General features: G+C 39.8%; 1 protein-coding gene across 1 annotated transcript in view; it reads right to left on the reverse strand.

Moving 5' to 3' along the window:
• Positions 1-8,333, reverse strand: part of lsamp (limbic system associated membrane protein) — a 505,434-nt gene extending 497,101 nt beyond the window's left edge. Inside the window, exon 1 of the mRNA XM_080459958.1 lies at positions 8,078-8,333. Coding sequence (XP_080316084.1) covers positions 8,078-8,141 — 64 coding nt within the window. The 5' untranslated portion in view covers positions 8,142-8,333. The remainder of the gene's footprint in view (positions 1-8,077) is intronic.
• Positions 8,334-20,123: the final 11,790 nt, after the last annotated feature.

A 20,123-nucleotide genomic window follows, 5' to 3' on the forward strand; every position in this document is an offset into this window, starting at 1 on the left:
CAGAGTTACAGTGCCACCTATAAGCCTGGCATATGTACTACATTGTTTTGAGTTATTTTGTATGATGCCATGTGGATGGGAAACTTTTTAAAAACGAGAAACCAACCAAGAGAAAAAAAAAAAAAAAAAAAAACTTTTTGGCTCGTGTGCACAGGGCCTTTCATGGTTGTCGACGTTTTAGCACATCTTAGTAATTTAATCGTTTACTTTCTTCAGTTGGTCCCACTCTGTCCTGGGAGCACAGACCAGTTCTGTTCTGACTGTCTTGACATTGTCTTGTGGCCTCACTCTGACCATGCCCGGTGATATGGGGGCATTTCTGGTCTTGCGGTAGCAGGTTGGGGCCCTCAGGTTGGGCCATGACAACCAGGCACTGTGATGGCTTCTGATGCAAATTACCCCAGTGATGGTGTTGCCTCACCTGGTTGATGAGTGCTCAGCCACTTGATCAAGTGCCTATTTGTCTTTGTATTTGGAGTGCAGGTGTCTGTGTGTAGTTGTAAGTACTTTGCAATGGGTGGGGAATGGGGGATTTAAATCCATGTGAAGCAGTATAGGGTTACTGCTTTTGTATTAAAGGTGCTTTATTAATAAAAATGTGTGGATATTATTTTCAGATAGTACAATAAAACACAATTCTGAACTGAAGAAAAGGGTTAGTATGTTGAATGTACATCAAAAATAGAGTGCACTGCTATTGAAAGATTTTAAATTCAATGTGTATTCAAAAATTAAAACAACACAAAAACATTAATCGTAGGTTTGAAGTTAGAGACGCTTCAGAGAAGGCAGGTCTGAACTGCAGGTAGTGTTTTTGCAGCGGGATTATTCTAAGCCATGTGATTATGATACATACAGAATGTGATTTCTTATTGTGAAAAAGAGCACAGCAGCATATGACACGATAATTGTTGCTTAGCATCATTGGTGCCTCCGCAGGTGTGTAGGTTATCAAAGCAGTGACTCCCAGAGTGGTGTGTGTGTGTGTGTATGTGTGTGTCTCACTCCCTGACACCTCACTTTGAGACTGCTGTCGTGATGAAGCATTTGCTATATATTTGTCCATTCCTAAATACCAGTGCACATCCATAATGTCATGAGGGCTGGATTTTAAAGAGGGCAACTGTGCGCAGCAAAATCAGACGTCCTCAGACTCGTTATCTTGAGTTGGAGGGCATAACATCCAAGGCTTTCAAAAATGAACTTCAAATTCTAAATCATCAGGAAAAAAAAACCCAAACTGCATTATCTTTGATGTCTTATGTTCACAGACAATGGTTTTCAGAAGTGATCTTGATCAAACTTCTGTATAGTGTCACTGACGGTCCAAAGATCATGGTCAAGGTGCTTTTCCATTCCACGAAGAGCCTTCTTTGGAACATATAAATCTTTTGATGATATTATGCACTGTCGATAAAAAAAATATGTAGATGGATTTTTAAGCAACCTTTTCTTGCTTGATTTGCTTGTGCAGTCTTTCACAGACTGTTCCTAAAAACCTCTCTGAAATGTTTTTTTTTTTCATGGGCAGCCTTGGTATGAATATCATTATATCATACTTATTTAATTCCCTTTTTACCTAACTTTTGTGAATTATATCAACGGCATCCAACTTGAAATGGCTACATAACGTTTGCAGACAGCAAATTTTTTTGGGTCTCGATGCTTATGTGGCGTGCCATTTAAATGAAAGGAACATCATTGGATTATATAACTTTCACTGAGATTCAGCACATATTATCCCAGAATACATCACCATTATGGAATCCAAGTTGAAAAATAATAACTTTCTCACGTTGACAAATTACCTACTAGCAGACTCAATAATACCGAACAATCTTGATTTAGTTTTATTTTTAGTAGGTTTTTTTGCACTATAATATAATAATTGTATATTGCCCTGCAGCAATGCAGCCTTTTCAGTGTTATTAGCTATTATACATTCAGAGTTAATGGGTCAACGGGCTGCTCAGAAGCATCACAAGAAGCATCCACAAAACAATTACATCTCAACAGACGACACCACTCCCTCGACTGCCATTCAAATTGTCAGGACTGGAGGGAAGATTCATTTCGACACACTTTATTTAGTCCTGCAGTTATTCTCCACAACAGGTTTGTGTTTCATGCCTCAGTGGTTTTGTTTCATGCATGGATGAAAGGTAAAGTTGTAGTTATGCTAATTGGACAGTCATACCATGACCAGTTTTCTCGCGGGGGGGGGGGGGGGGGGGGGGGGGGGGTTGTCTGCCGTCGGGTCAGCGCGGGGAACTTCTTAATCTGGATCTGCACAAGTGCTGAACTACTTCGGTGTCAACAAAGGCACATGTAATTACCGTATTTTATAGAATGTTTGAACCTGCGCTCACATGTTCCCAATAAACCCAAGGCTTGTACTTGTGCACTGCGCATCTATTGGGAACAATACGGTATTTATTGTAAGACAATCGGACCTTTAAGCCCTCATCGGCCTCGAGTTTGACACATGTGCTATAGAATATACCCAACCAGCTGTTATATCATTTATTCAGCCATTTTATATTTCAGATAACATTTAATCATGCGATTCACTGGTGAGCAAGTCCGCTTCTGCTAGTAAAGTCTGTAAACTGAATACACCATATATATTTGATGAAGGGGTTACAGCCGATATCCTGAATTTGAAACCTTATGTCAGCACATAGTAGAATCACTCTGTACAAACTGCTTTTTGACTTTTCTTCTCAACGTGTTAATCCATTCTGCTACAAATAACCGCACATGTATTATTTTCAGCATGGTTCAGGATTATTGTTGAGAATCAGTTGTTTTAGGAGTATATGCAGTCCAGGATTCTTAGGAATAACTTTAAAAATGAAAACAATATTAGGCAAGCAAAACAGATAATGTACAAATAATTAACCACCCGCCACACACAATGTACGAACATAAACCTTTTCAGGGTTTTGATTACTGTTTTTTTCGTTAACAGTGCTTCGACTGCCAAGATAAAGAACACTCAGTCACAAATGTATTACATAGTTATACTCAATGAGAAGCAAAGGCTTTTGAGACTGATTGAAAACATTCAATTTTGACATGAATAATGAAGATTCCAGGACCCTTTTGGTGAATGATGTAACTTCAGACCTCGCTGATTCAATAAAGCAATGAATTAGTTACAGAGAACAGCAATAAATTGTTAAAAAATCAAAAGTGCACTGACTTCTGGGAAGGTTTACTATTTACGAGTGTCTGCATTCCTTTGCTTGTTCCAAAATCCAAGCAATGGAAGGAAGAATGACATCACTGAAAAAAGCAGCTGGGATGACTTTTCATGTGGCCTCATACAATGGTGCAATTGCTGGCCCTTTGGGAGGAAACGTAGAGTCAAATTGCTGCTCCTTTGCATGGAGAAGTTCTGGTTGAGGTGGTTTAGGCATCTAATTAGGATGGCCTCTGGGTACTTTCTGCTGGAGGCCTGCCACACGGGGCAAACTGGGATGAGACCCTGAGCTAAGCCATGCTGGAGGGATCATATCGCTCCAGTAGCCCTGGGAGCTGCCCGCAGCCTCTCAGGATGAGCTGGTTAAAAGTTACGAATAACAAAGCCATCCCTACAACTCTGCTTTTTTTGTGCTGCCATGCTAACCAGCTGAAAAGATAACTTGATACGTGTCTTAATCTTGTTGTTGTTGTTTTTAGGAATTAGGAGTAAAATATGAACAAACAGTTTGGCCACACAGCTCAAGGCAACCCCAGAAATGCTGTGATACCCTGAATTATTACCACATTCCAGCATAATTAACCTTATCAGAAAATGCCTGTTTTTTTTTAACACAATTACCACAGACCTGATTCACAAGACCAAATTAGGTTTCATTTAGGAAAAAGAAAAGAATTCTCAATGTTAGAAAAGATCTTGCTCACACTGGTCTTAAAATGAAAAACATCTATTTGTGCCAGTAGGTGAGAAGATAACAGCACAAGAGCCTGAAACATGTGTTTGCCAACCACCAAAAGGGTTGGAGGAAGTGAAGCACGCAGTCTTCAGCCCCAATGACAGATACATTTCTCTCTTCCTAAATCAACCATGAAGTCCGCTGCTGCCAAAGAAAAGACATCCTTGTTTGCATGATTCTCTTGTCAGGGATTCCCAATTCGCCGCGTCTGGAGCGGAGACTGTCGAAAGTTGTCGGAATCATTGAAGCACAGATTTTACAGAACATGATCTGCTACAGGCTGAAACAAGGTGAGCAAGGGGATCGTGAGGGTGTTTAAAAAAAAATATATATATATATAAAAAAAAGCATACATGATGAAATATCAATGACAGGTGTCCCACATTGAAATAAAGGAAAACACATGTTGATCAAAAGCACTGACAATAAAACAAATAAACCCATGCTTGTTTTAGGCATCTTGTCGGTGAAACAAAGGGCAGAGGATTTGATATCATCTGTTCTCTACCATCATTTAGACAGTACGCTGATTTCTTTAATTCCATCTAAAAGAGTAATGAATGTCCTCATGGTATTCAACAGAAACACCTCCAGAACCCAAAAATGTATGGAATATGAATGCACTGATACCATTTTTTTTCAAAGGACAAGTAAATAAGCCGACTAGCCTTTAGTTACTTGCAGATACTGAGTACCGATATGATGACTTATTGAATACCATTAAGCATAATTCATACCCCATATGCAAATGAAAATGTGAAGGCTATGCGGTGTCGCAAACCTCCAACAGCCTTACAGCCCACAGTATGCGTAGAGCAGTGTGTAACATCTACTAGCTGCCCTATGCGTGCTTTCAACTGTGGACGGAGGAACCGAGCTTAATGTGTGCTGTGCACTCACTCGAGCTCGCTGTTAATGAATGTATCAGTCAAATTTGAATCAAGTCGCATGTAGCACCCCTGGTGTGTGAGGCCCGAAACTCTTTTGCTTGCCACAGCTCAAACTAATCCAGAACCACTGACATCACTCATCGTCTCTTTTCTATGCTGCTGACGGATGATGCCATGTAATATTATCTGGGTTGTATTGGGGAGCTTTTACAAGTACAAGTACCAGACCTGATATCCAATGCTGGTATTGTATCAGTGCGTCCATAGTTTGGGATTACTTGTTTTTCGCTGCAGCAGTTGGTGGATCAGGGATAAACGAGAGATCCGCCAACAGCAGCGATGATAAATTTATCCTTCACTCTTTAGCAGCTGGCCTTGTTGAAAAAAGAGAGCCGGTGGATCAACTTGTGCGATAAAAACCGGTGCCAAGAATAACATAAATACTCGATAACTGGAAAGAAATGTAGCTGGGCCAATGACATAATTAAGTGGGAGGTTGAAAGTATTCATTTATATGTTTTAATGGCTAATTCCAGCTAAAGAGATGAGGAATCTAAATTGACAAAGTCAGAAGGGAAGGGACACCCTGGACTGTTTGCCAATCCATCTCAGTTGCATCAAAGAAAGACAAGACCCTAATGCCTATGGGCAGATTGGAGAGACCAATTTCCTGCACACACTGATCATTGGGTTGTTGGAGTAAGTACAGAGATCCTGTAATACGTTGGATATATCAGCTATACACACAGAAAATCTATTTGAACTGATTTAAACCAGTCCCAATCTGGGGAAATAAGCAGTCACAACAATTTTAATGTACAACTCTCCGAATGAAATGTTATGAATCCCATGTCTATACACCGTTTTAGTCATGTGCAAATTCATATGAGATAATGTTATTTATAAAATCATCAATTGGGATAAATTTAACAAGATTCAAACAATTTATCAACTGACAGAGAAAGAGCAGCATCATTAGAAAGAGCAAATCTCACGTCTCATCATCTATTTAAGTGTTTGTATTTATTACAAATCATTATCTCAATACTCGACAACATTATGGCATGTTCACTTGGAATATCAGTAAACCACAGTGCTGCCCCTTAATACACATCTTTGGCCACATATTGAACGATGGGGACTTTGGGGAGCAATTTATTTATTAACACAGTTTGTCTACCCTCCTTCTTCATTGACCACACTTAGAAAAAGCCAGCAGCAAGCAGGGTCAACATCCAGATCAATTAAAGTCTGAGTCGTGGACAAGTTTCAAAAAGCCATGAAGCCAGATGGGCATCGCCGCTCCCCTAAGAGGAAACAACAGCTCAGCTGGCAGTTAACGATTTTACTGTCCGTCATGCACGCGCATCATCGGGAAACCCATTGTGGAATAGATATAAGGAGCACAAAGTCAGTAGAGTCATGAAATACAAAATTAAGAGCGAGGAAATGTGCCGGTCAAGCCTCAGGAGCGGGAGGAGTGGGTGACCAGGGTAGTGTCCACAGGGGAGGGAAAAGACTAACAACCCAGATGAGTTGGAGTCATATAGTGATAGGAATCTTAGCTATTGATCTGTTATCCAGCTGTATTTCATTGAATCTCACCCAGCTTGGTTTGACCAACTGATAAGATCATTATTTTGTGTGCGAAAGTGAGGAGAAATACTCACACACATTGGGAGCTCTGGTACAGTGTTAGTGTCTCGTATTTATCCTCTGGACACATTTACAGCTCCATCACTGTCTCTTTGTTGTGTGTTTGTGTGCCGTGTCAAGTGGTGAAAAAAAAAAAAAGAAAAAGAAAAAGAAGAAAGCCCTGGCTGCTAAAGAGCTGTGTGTGGAGGTGCTTCAAAAACAACAACAGAAAAAAATAAATCCTGACCAATAAACAATTGGCAACAGCATGAAACACATGGGTGTTTTCCAAAAACATAAAGGCTTTGTCTCAGCTGATGCCTCTCGAGCTGGTGGTTCCCATAACCCCAGTAGCACTGTACAGTTTTACAGATGAGGAGAAAAATTCATATATAAATGAAACTAAACTTAAACTTTCTGATCAGATATAATTCCAAAAAGTATGTCAGTGCTTAAATAGTACAAGTGGGAAGACCATTAATTAAAAAAAAACAAGTATGATGCCAATGCAACCATCACATGGATGATATATAGGTCCATTTGTGGTGGTGAAGGTAGGATAACAGGTGTCTTGGCCAACGCAGCTGAGGAACTCTTTAAACCCACCCACTCATTGGCCAATCACTTATTTTTCTACCTCGTTTTCTGTATTTCTCTGACCTAGTCCCTCATGTCATCCACGTTTTCCTTTTCCAGCTGCATTATTGTGCCGTCTCCTAAACTCCATTACTTACTTGTTGACATTTAATCACTAAAGGAGACATGAACACGGATTCTTTTTTTTTTTGCTGCTGCCGTCTCGCAAAAGTTGGCTCAGGCTTACGTTTGCTGTCATCCCTTGTTTTTTTTGGGTTTTTTTCTTTCTTCTTCTTCTACTTCTTCTTCTTCCACCTGTCCACATGAATCACAGTGAGCTGCCACACATCTTCAGCAGGAGAGCGATGCCAAACACAATCTCAAAGGTCGAGAGAGATCGAGAGAGAGAGAGAAGGAGAGAGAGAGAGAGAGAGAGAGAGAGAGAGAGAGAGAGAGAGAGAGATGGCCTGAAAAGCTGTGATTTAAGATGCTTCAAAATAAGTTTGGCATGCAAATGATGTTAAGTATTTCAACACATATCTCTGCGTTTTTATCAAATGAATCAGCCTCCCGACAGTCGAGCAGCGTGTTTCTGTACAGCCTCACCACTCTCCTGAAGCTGCCAGCCTCCACTGCTGCGCTCTCCCTGTCTGCCTCTACACACTACCAGCTCAGCCCCACTAAAACTCTCCAACTTTTTTTTGCGTGTATTTTTATTACTATTATTATTCGGAGCAAATAGCTGCTCTGCTCCAAAAGCAAGGGTCAGAGGATTCCCGGTGAGGACCGCGCTCCCCTCCCGCAGCTTCACTTCAACATACCTGCACAACTCCTCGCTCCGCGTCGGACGCACGCGCGCCACAATAGAAAGCAAGAAAGGAAAGAAAAGAAGAAAAAAAAAAAAGAGCAACACATCCGCCGCAGGGGTCATCCTGCGCCCCATTCACTCGATTGTTTCCGAGCAGGAAACGACATGACATGTAAGAGAAAGAAAGAAAGAAAGAAAAAAAAAGAGGAATGAAATCAATCCCTTGCCTTGAAATCCCAGTATGAAAGCGACGCCGGTGATCCACACGGTGTGTATCCAGAAGTAACGCATGGTTCCCTTTAATCAGGCGCAAAAGCTCCGCGATGTTCCAGAACAAGGCTCCGGAGGCTCCAGCGGGGAGTTTCGAGTGGAGGGAAACAAACGGAGCCGCGCAGGAGGAGGAAATCCCGGTGCGAGTGGCGCTGATGGAACAGCGGAGCTGGAGACTGTCGCTGCTTCTCCAGCCGCTGCTTCCGAGCGGACATCAGCGACCCCTACAGAAACACGCGCCGCCACGACACGAGCCACAGAGAGCGCGTCTGTGCGTCTCTCTCGCTGCGTGTGCGGCCAATGTCACTGATAATCTGAGTTTTGGAATTGAACTAAAGCATACGCCAATGTTTCATGGAGGGAAAGAGTTTCCAATTCCTCCATTTTTACCAACGCAGTGAAAGATATTCCATTTCTTCATTTCAGATTTGTGATCATGGTCAACACATCCACGTTTTAGTTTGAATATGCAATTATTTATTCACCCATCCATTTTAGTGGCTGATGTAGTCTTCTGAACTTCATGTCGATCACTTGCAAACACAGAGAGACAGTCACACACACTCACATTCACACCTAAGGGGAACTTTATATTATTCCAGATGAAACAATATCAGGAGAATTCCACAAATGCACAGGAACAACAACATCAGAAAGTTGATTGCTAAAACATCCATCCATGTTCGATACCAATTGATAATACTGTAGAATATGGCCTGATATGTGTGCAGTTTTATCAATCTTATAAGTGTATTATCTGCTATACTGCAGCATGGATTATTAACATGCAAGATATCTTGAGTGGCAGTTGTAACTGGACAAAGAAGATGAAGGTATGAACATCAGATTTAATTGCTCAACATTAATCTCCACTAAATTGAAGGTGACAAGAATAAAAGCATTATATCTGTACATCCTCCAGGCATACTGCTGTTGCCTTCAGGAGATGAATAAAAGAATATAATGCAGAATCCAGCAGACAGCATTTACTTGCATGAAAAGAAGAAAAAAAAAGCTTGGAAGAGGAAATAAAGACTGGCGAAGTGGTACTCCTACGGTTATAGTTTGGCACCGCAATCATGTTGATTTTCTACTGGTAGTATGTAGCTTGAAGTCAGAAGCTGCTACATCACTGTGAGGTGAATAAAGATGTGGATTATTACATATTTGACCGTTACATTTCCTCAGGCTGGCTTTGGCAATATGATCATTATCACAACCAAAACACAAACCTCTCAGGCCACGGTAACTGATACCACCACAAGTTGTCGTCACTTAACTGGGACAGGCCAGAAGAATGTCTCTGACAGTGTAGAATTTGAGTCAAATAATGAGTCCAGCTTGATTTTTCTGTTGTTCTAACGAGAATGTAAAATTTGCAGTGGTGGCCTCGGGGGTAGAGAAGTGCGCTTGGGATCGGAAGTTTGCAAGTTTGAATCCTACAGTTGATAGGCCACCGCCCTGAGCAAGACCCTTGACCCTCATCAGCTCCCTGCAGTACCTTCGTGTGGCCACACCTCCACATCCTCTGTTTAGTTTAGTTTAGCTCACTCTCTTGTATAGTTCTCCACTCAGTTGAATGTAGAACTTTTCTCCCCTTTCACTTGAGTGAAACGTGTGTGAACAGTAAGCTACTGTACAAAACCTTCACATGATCTGGAGGTTTAATTTATCTAATTTAGTTAGTCCATGCTCCAACATGCACCATTGCTGTCGTTCTGTGCAAAAAGTTCAAGCCAGTAAGTTGCAGCTTCACTGTCATAATCATAAATGCTTACGCCTTTTGAAAAGAGCATTTCCTGTATTTAGTAAGGGGAGAAAATTAATGTTTTTAAATGACAGTATTTTCCACAATACGATTACAAGTAAAAATCATGTGCAGTCAGAGCCAGCATGAAGTGTGAGTTTAAATACACTGTTGAGATAAGCAAATGTATGTTCTACTGTACCTCACATCTCAAGATATGAGATTTTTTTTTTAAATATGATACTATTTTAAGGAGTACCCTCCAAATATTTCAAAAGTAATAGGTTTGGGATTGGATCTTTGACCTCACATAGAATAATTACTTCTGCTTGAAGCCGTTTTTATTTTTTTTTTTTAAATAATATTTTTTTTATTTCCCTTTTTCTTTGTTTGTACTCAGATTAAAAAAAAAGTATTTTAAAAAAAAATGTCTGTTTCCATCTGTGGCACTGCCACCCACATGATCTCATGGTGCGAGCAAACCATGTTCCAAGAGTTTATTTACATTGCCCACCTGTTTCCATTGCCCTGCTTATTTGTATTTTAGACTCCAAGGAGACAAATATTATTTTCAATGTAGCATCCCAGTAGGAGGAGAAACAAGGCAAAAGGTTAGATGGAAACACAGTAAAACAACACAGTAAATACTTTGTTGTCAAAGTCAGACAAGCGGCGTGTTGATTGTCAGAGACATGTCTCTGTGTGTGTGTGTGCGTGTGTGTGTGTGTGCGTGTGTGCGTGTGTGTGTTGGAGTCAAACTGCAAAAATCATTGGTCAATCGGTGAAATATACTGAAACTGCATATCTTCATGCATTATTCACAACGCGTTCACATCAGACAATGCTGTAGATATGCGTCTTAGAAAGGGTTTGTGGCTGTCTTAGCACTTTTAGTTTTCCTCAAAGCCTGGAAACGGCTCATTATAGCAATCTCGTGTTGAAGCCACACCAGCCATACTCTAATCACAGACTATCGCTCTGCCTGCTTTGTGAATTATCCCCAGAGTACAAACACCGACTGGATAGTCAGGAGGAAGACAATAAAATAGTTTTCAACTATGGTTCCACGCAGCAAACTTTATAAATATGCAAAGCTTCCCACAGATGACTGTGATGAGCAATGCAATGGCAGATGGTGGAAAGAGAGTTCACATTAGTTAGTGTCATTAATAGCTTTGCAAAAAAACGGCCGCCAGTGTCGGAAGAAGACGTTAACGTCAGATGATGCAAGAAGCAAAAGGAATATCGCCGCATGTTTCCAACCATAACCTCAGATGATCTGGACAGTTTTTACATTCATGTAATCAGAGTCAGAACGAGTCATCTAATTAAAAATCATCCATTCGAGAGAAAAGTCCACATTCGTTGTGGGGCGTGGCGTCTGCTCCTGTTGTTGCATTGAACACGAAGGTCAAAGAGCCCAACCTCTACGTTGCTGGATTGATAATTTATTTCCAGCCCTCGGTGTTTTTCTGTCCTCCAGCAAACCTTTATTTGTGAGCGTAGAAGCCTCAGGGTAACACTGGAGAACTTGGGGCGGCACTGACTGATGAGAAGTCGTGAATGAAATCCTTGTAAAGGATACATTCCTGGGCAATGAGTGAAGTATGAAAATGTGCAGAATGTGCATTTGTGAAATGGAAAAGAGGTTTGGGTTTCGTATCGTTTGGATTGATAAACAGAAGAGGAATACAGTGAATATTAACAAAGGTAAAGAGTAAGAAACCAAAGGTGGAGAAATTAACCACAAAGCTGATGAAGTGATATGTGATATTTGGTGTCTTCCACCAAAATTGTTTTATGTTTCCAGGCGTGCTTTGCTGGACCCTCCACGGGACTTTTTGATGGACATCCATCACGGTGTCATCTTGAGGTCTCACGAGTCGTCGTGTTTTGGTCCTTGAAGTGTCCAAGCCTGAGGGGCGCAGATGGACCAACTTGATTATGTCTGATACCGTCCTGTGGGGGACACCACGGAGCAAAAGTGCTTACTCCTCCAGAGCTGTGAGCTTCACTTTTCATCAGCTGGGTATCAGGATACATTCAGAGGAGATCTGTATTGATTTAGCTTCTGAATATGACACCACATTATGAGGCCGTCTCCAGTTTGTTCCGTGACCTCCAGAAGTGGATCGTTTACAGTAAAGTTTCAGATCCTGGGTTGCACTCGTACGCGGATGCTAACGACTGTTGGAGCTCTAGTTTCCTCCGCTGTTGGTCTCTGCCCTGAATAAAGAGCTCCTCTGTCTATTTCGAGTGACTCCACCCCTGTGTTATTTTTCCCATCACACCAGACCCCCAGCTGATTACCTGTGACTCTGCCGCGAGTGTTTGATTTATGACTGTTTTGTTCTTACTATTCTCAAGCTTGCTGCCGTTACACTTTGTCTCTCAGCTGGCATGAAGGAAAAAAAAAAAATTAAATAGAAAAAATAAACCTGTAAGTGCTCCTCCAAAGACTTTGAGGTATTTGCCTCCTAACAAAGAGCCAAATGGCTACGCAGTGCAGCATCGCCTACTGATTCAGGTCTAGTTAAAGTGTCTCAGACTTTTTCGCTGGCCTTTAGTCCCCAGAGTGAGCTGAATCTCATTACTGACTAAAAGTAGTCCAAAATATCCAGATGGCAAATAACATATCAGTCTGCAGCTTCAAACATGAAATTAATTAGGACTTGATCAAAAAAAAAAAAAAAAAAAAAAAGAGCAAAAGACTGTCTTTCTACTTTCCTTGGGTTGCGGCAAACAGAGCCACCAGCACAGAGAACATGCATGCGATCACTGAACACAGTTAATCAGAGCACAAATCTGCTGCGTTCCCTGGGATTTATTTTTATTGTGTTGACAATAAAGTCAAACGAAGTCTCCACTGTTTTAATCAATGGTGTTTGTGGTTTAAAACCTGATGACATAAATACACCTTATACATCAAGGTACTAAACTAAAAACTCCCCCAAAATATTGATGGAGCTTTTAGCTCAATGTGGGTCATCAGTCATTTATTCCTACTCTGAAAAGCTACAAATTCCTCGTGAGGACGTTTTCATTGTATTTTATTTTTTTCCTCTTCTTTAAATATTTTGTTTTGCTTAGGCTCATCAGGCCCACCAGCAGGTCATTTGTTTAAAAAACAAAAAAGGATTATTGGGAACCACTTCTTAGATTCAATGGTTTGCACTTCAGAGCCATGCAGTGGTTTTGTGATTAACACTGTAAAGGTTAATATTTTTTATTTATTTTTTATTTTTTTATTTTTTTGGGGGGGGGTTCAGGAAACAAGGCCTTTGTATTTAAAAATGCCAATTTAATTAAAACCGAACAAAGCTTGGTGGTCCAAATACGTCAAACACAAATCCCTGAAGTGACTTACGTTGTCATAATGAGTGACACTATTTTAGAGTAGCACCCATATACAAAGTTATTGTACATCTGCCAGTTACCATGGCATGAAACAGCGCTGTGATGACACTATCATGAGCTCAAGTAATTGGCAGGTTTGTATAAAGTGCAATCAGTAAAGTGTCACTGGCATCATTGGGCTATGTGTGACAGAATTGTCATATTCATTATTATCTTAGTCTTTTGAAGCAGCTTAACCTGACACATTATTCAGCACACAAGCGTACTTCAAACCACGGGGTGGACAATAAATAGCTCGAAATAATGCAAATGAGTCACAGCTGCTTAATAGGATCCTTCAGGTTTGGATACAGGTGGGGAAAAAGAAGGTGGAGAGGATTTGAACAGGAGAAAAACAAACTTGAAAAAAAAAAAAATGCAGTTAATTCTAGTAGACAGAGAACAGTAAAGGGAAAGGCGTAAGTAAAGGAAGAGACGCTGACCATCTGCTACCTCTTGTCATAGCAACCACACATGCTCTATGCTAATTACAAGCTAAGTGCTTTCACGCTTAGGCCCACTAATTGCGTGAAATATTTTCCGATAACATCACAAATTCTCGGCAACCAGCACAATAAACTCCCCAGTGTTACGTATCACATTCTGCTTGCTGTGTCACAAGTCACCCCATACAAACAACTCCAATAAAACAATTCAGTGAGATGAACAAAACAAACAAACCAAAAAAAAAAAAAAAAAGGCATCCATAGCAAATCACTCCTAAACCGTACAACAATTACATTATTGTTCCTGATCTTGCATGCCTGGCATTTATCATGCCAGACCCCATCCTAATCCGTATCAACCATCGCTGCATGTCCTCGGTAGGGATAAGGAGACAGTGAAACGCATTGATGTCAGGTTGTTAAAACAACTTCTGAATGACAGTGGAATAGCAGCGCATAATGAGGATCTCATATTCCTCAGTGGGATGTAAATGCGATTTATAGTTGCTGCCTTCATGACGTCCGGTAGTTATTAAGAAAGCAGTTAGGGAAAGTGTAACATCCAGCTCAACAAGACGACCACTTGGCATCAATGACAAACACACAGATCCACTCTCATCACCAGCATGGTGCCAGTTCAGACCTTGAATGTGGCTTCAACGTGTACATACAGAGTATACAGTTGTGCAAAAAAAAAAAAAAAAAGGTCAATGTCGGGAAGTCATTAATTGTCTCCTATTGTGTCCATGTCTGGTTTGATACCTCCACAACAAAATCCACTTCTTGACTGTAATAACTTTTGGGAAATACCAATACTTTTATGAGATGATTACATTTTCAGTGCCATGTTTCACGTTTAGTTCCTTGTGTTATTTTAAGATTCTGCCTTTAGTTTCAGGCTCCTCGACTTACCCCCTCGCATGTCTGATAGCTATCCCCTGCCCTGATGTGTTCCATGTGTGCCTGAGTTTGTGATTGCATTCACCTGGTGGCTGTGGTATATGGTGGGCGTCTTCTGTGTGTTGTGGTTCATCATTTCATCTGGGTTCCTGTGTGGGTAGCGCACCAGCGTCTCAGTCCGTGTTTCTGTGTTTATATCTCTTGTGTGTCTGATCTTTATCTACTGTGGTCTTGAGGCCTTTGTGATTTTGGTTCAGGGTTTTTTTTTTTTTTTTTTGCGCTCTTGCTTCACCAATGGCAGTGTGTGGAGTGATGATTGAAAAAGCTTTTATGCTTTCACTTTGCCTTCATGGATTTCCATTGACTCAGTCAAATTCGGTTACTTGTTTTGTCTAAATGTCCTATAGCTGTACGTGGCCATCAGTTTATTTGCTCACCCTTCCATAGGCCAGCAAGTTGCTCAGACTTTACTCTAACTTCTCTCCTGTGTTAGAGGAAATGACAAAGACTTTAGTCATCAAGAAAGTAATCAAATATCCAACAGAGTGAATACAAACAGGAAAATAAAGTAAAATATGAGAGTAATACTGAACTTATACCAGAGTAGTTCCCTTTATTTAAGTCCCGCTATACAAAACAGTTTACATAGCGGTTCCTTTCCTGAAAGACTCCAATGAGAAGAACCAGGATGAACTGAGTAGGTGGAAAAATGCTGAATATTGCTTCTAACATACAGGAGTTGAAAACCTCACACACAAAATGAAAGTATCCCTGGGTGAGAAAAAATAAGAGGCAGAATAAAGTGTGGGAGGACAGAGACGAAAGAGCACTTTTTCTTCAAATATTATTGATGACTGAGGACTGATGAATGGAAACGTATGAGGATGGGGGAAAACTGAGAGCATCAACTCCAAAATCCAATAGTGATTCAGCATGATGAGCCTAAACTCCCCTCGTACCCAAGGCGAGTGTTGAGTTGATAAAATAATTGTGTCCTATGTTTAGTTCAGTTATTTTTGTTTATGACAAATTAGCTTAATTTATCATATTTGGTAATTACCAATGTCCAAACGAAAACTAAGTCATAACATTTAATTAATCATAATTATACCAGTTTGACAACAGTGTAATAATATGTTATTATGTATTGTGCAATTATATTATTGTCGTAGCATTTAAAAAACAAAAAAATAAGCGAAATGTAACTGCAGTCAATAATGTAATAATTAATTGACAAGGTTGCATTTCTTTTCTGCAGCTTATCTCTGGATTGCTCATCAAAATATATTAATGTCCTGAGGAAACATACTCTTCATTGCATTCAGAAAGAACAAAATTCTAAGTCAAAGTCAAGGTGAGCTTAAGTAGCTGCTGTAAATAAAAGACACATCGTGGAATCGGAATTTTGTCTCATTTGACCGCCGACGGTGTCGACATGTATCACCCAAAATTAAAAAAAAATAACAAGCGTAGATAAAATATTTCACCTAAAATAGAATGGAAAATAAGAAAATAGATAATATCGGTAAGAAAAACAGTGCAGCAAGATTTAAAAATTGTGTTTAGTTTAAAACCTGAAATGTACAATATTCAACACAATATACCCCTGTAATGTGTAATGTACAATACAGTGTCGCCTCAGAATAAGCAATAATTGTCCATGGATATGGATTGAGCGTAAGACCTCACAGAGGTCACATGATCAGTGGGACTTGAAGTGAAAATTATAACATTACTGGCAGTTATCACGCGATTGGCCATAGTTGGTTTTCTTTATTATGTCAGCCCAAAAACTCTACTTTCAATACTAAATAGACTGGGAATACATGATATACCTGATTTTTCGGCATCTCACCTGCATACTCAGTACTTTCTTTATAGATAATCCATATCCCCTCTTTTCCTCAAACCTGTTCAATATTGAACAAGCCAACTAAATCCCCAACACATCCAGCTCAACACATCCTTTCGTAAACACTGTCACTGACTCTTTAATGATTTATAACATAAGAAGTGAAGTGTTGCGCCTGGACAGAGTCAATAGAAAGAACATCTCCTCCTCCACTCCTCCCCTTCCTTTGTCCTCCTCAGTTCTCCCATCGCCACAGCCAGAGGATTGGGCGGACGCCGACAACCACGTTGTTTCTAAAGATTGACTCGTGATGGCTTTTCATTCAGCTCTCATGAACTGAGCTGTCACTGGCTTTTGGATTACAATGTAGTGATGGAAGCCATTCACGATGACACTCGTGAATCATCATAACTCCAGTGGAAAGATTGTCTCACCTCTGCCATTTGGTACGTTTTCAAAAAGGGTACACAGTGAAATCTTCAAATTCAGATGCAAAAAAAGATGTTGCCGTATTTTCACCTACAGACTCAGGAAATGACAAATAAAAATCACATCAGGAAGCAAAGAAAAATGGTTTCCTTTTTCAAGTTTTATGCTTATGAGCTCTTCACGCTATTATAACCTTTGACATGTATGCAGCCACTAAACAACCTGCTGAATAGATTACCTATTACTGTGTTGTTTCCTGCACACCTGGTTGACTATTACTTGTTACCACAATTTCTTTGCAATTGTTCAGTTCAAAAGAGCAGGTGATAGATGAAAAAAAGACCAAGAGGCGGGGAAATGAAGCAGAGAATGATGGTGAACAATTGTTATGATTTCAAAGGAAGCCTGGGAATGCTGAAGAATTTACGGTTTTATTGAACAAATCCACAAATTAAAGAGAATATGGAAATCACCCATTTCTGTCTGCATGTGCACCTTTCTGACAACCTTAAACCAAATTGAAATAAATAATGCATGACGTGATTCATGATGCGGAAGGAAACTCATTTCATATTTAGCTTTTTTTTTTCTTTAATTTGATGTTGTTCTTTAATTTGATGTTGTTCTTTAATCAAGGTAATCGTTGGAATTTTTTTTTTTTATAAAATTCCAATAAAACCAAATATACATTATCATTGGTTTTAGCTCTATACTCTGATAGACAGCCAGACAGTCGCTATATCAGAAATTAATGATTTTAAATTGTGTCCTGCTTTCAAAGATATGATGACATACCATGCAATAACACTTGGTACGGGAAAATATAATATAATATAAATAGAAATGCAATACAAAATGATATATTGTTGTCCAATATGTTGATATGATGTGAAATAATGACAAGATACAATAAATCCACTTAATTCTGCTCACCTCACCCTGGACTAAAGCTGTCCACTGCTGTTAGTGGTTGCACTTAAGTTTAAATATCAATACAATGTAACGTGATGTAATATGATATGATGACATGTAAAGTGATACAATCGGTTCGGGTTAACGTGATACGGCGGAATACTCTGAAATCGATTTCGCCTCCATAAGCACTTTTATTAGATTGTATCTTTTGCCGATTGGATTATTGTAACAGTCTTTTAAGTTGTTAAAACAAATCATATTGAAACAACAAGACTTTCAATCGCCTCACATTACTCTCATCTTGCCTTACATTCATTGATTGCCAGTTAATTTTTGAAATTAATTTTAAAAACATTTAGGCACGGTTTACAGGAGAACGTTTTGAAATGAAAACAGAAAACTTGTATTACATCTTGAGTGTGTCTGTTTACATGACAAGGGTGCTCGGGCCACTGAAAAAGCTGAGTCAACTTTTGGATGATAAAAGCTTCTCACTCATCACCCCAATGATTGGAGAAAAGGTCTGCAGATGCTGCGCGATCACTGTGCAGGTAAAGGAAAGCTGCGAGTGATTACTTTGTACACAGAGCTCACATCGCTGCAGAAGGCTACGCAGTGAAAGTGTCACGGATTACATTAGTCGTGCTGAGATGGCAATCATGGCACTACGAAATGCCAGAGACACATTAAGTGATGGGATTGCTGATTGCTATGAGTCTGAAAGGCTCGCCAGAAACTTTTAAACCTTTTGTCATCCACGTAACACATGGTGATGATAAGATAACATGGGTGAATTCAAGGCCAAGCGGAGAAGGTTGAAGAGCATCGAAACGTTCACTTCCAGTGAAAATGATGACAATATGGTGAGAGCATGTGACTCAGCTGTGAAACTGAATGGAAAAGAGAGAGATGGTGCAAAGATGAGGCACTACAACTGTGGCCAAAAGAGGGCATAAAGCACCGGAATGGAGCATCCAAAGAGAACAGAGACAATGGTCTGCCTCATTACTACGGATGTGAACTAGCAGTTTGGCACATTTACAATTGTTATTTATTTATAATTGTTCATTAATGTGAGTTGACAAACAACAGTGCCCTCCCATGGCCTGGCATACTAACTACATTGTTGTTAGCATGTCTGCTGCTTCAGTGTAAACGCAACAGTCTTTTTTTTGACGGATTAGGTGTCCCATGAAACGTTGTCGTGTAAGCAGGCCCTAATATCAAGAAGGTGAAATCCTTTGATGATACATTCTAGCCCGAGAAAAACCTGTTATGAAATTATACAGTTTAAAAGCAAGTGAGAGTGTTGAGCGATTGTGCTATTTATTTCTGTTATGTGGTCTTATACTGGGACGTCATATGATATCCTTGCACAATGTTAAAGCGGATGTGATTTCAGCATGTGGAGAATAAAGTCCGGTGCTTCAGCTGGTTGAGCAACATTGAGATGAGCTTCTGTAATTTTTTTCTGATGTAAGACAATTTGTACAGTCTTCCTGCTCTGATGATGATGATGATGATGATGATCCTAACTATAAATTAGATGGGCTAAATGCAGAAGATACATTTTCCAAAGACGATCACTAAACAGTTAAAATAACAACAACAATAATAATAATACTAATAATAATAATACTAATAATAATACTACTAATAATAATAATAATAACAATAATAATAATAATAATAATAATAATAACAATATTATCTATATGTCTGTATTAGCTCTGTGATTGACTGGCAGCCTGTTTAGGATGTGTTCTGTTTTTCATTCATAGAAGATGGATAGATAGATGGCATTAGATGTCACAATAAATTTAAAAAAAATTAAAATAGCAGCACATGGATTTTGGTTTAACAACAGGACAGACTCAAAGAAATGGAATCTTTGGCTCTGTGATACAATGAAGGGACATTGAACTACAAGGCAGAAGTGGATATTTTCCATTTACAACATGCACAGGGGGTGACCTGTTACCAAGTCGAGGGGATTCCTTTATTAAGAACTAGCCCAGCGTGAAAGTTCACAGCTGAGCAGAATATCAGATGTGAGATTATGGAAGGAAGTCATTCTGTGTGTGGTTGTTAGGGAGGTTGGTGGAGCAAAGAAGAGAAATCTGAGGCATTGTGTAGAAAAATTCTCCATTATTAGATGATATGCAAAGAGCTCCTTTGATGCATCAACATGATTTAAGTCCAAACCGTAAACACCTTGGTGTGGCCACACAGACAGCAGCCATCTAATTTCTATTATCAAGTGATTAAAATTCCATTATGAATGGTCGTCTGCGTGCAGTCTGCTGGGTTACGGCACT

The sequence above is a fragment of the Lipophrys pholis genome, assembly GCF_963383615.2.
Source record: "Lipophrys pholis genome assembly, chromosome: 3".
Lineage (NCBI taxonomy): Eukaryota > Metazoa > Chordata > Actinopteri > Blenniiformes > Blenniidae > Lipophrys > Lipophrys pholis.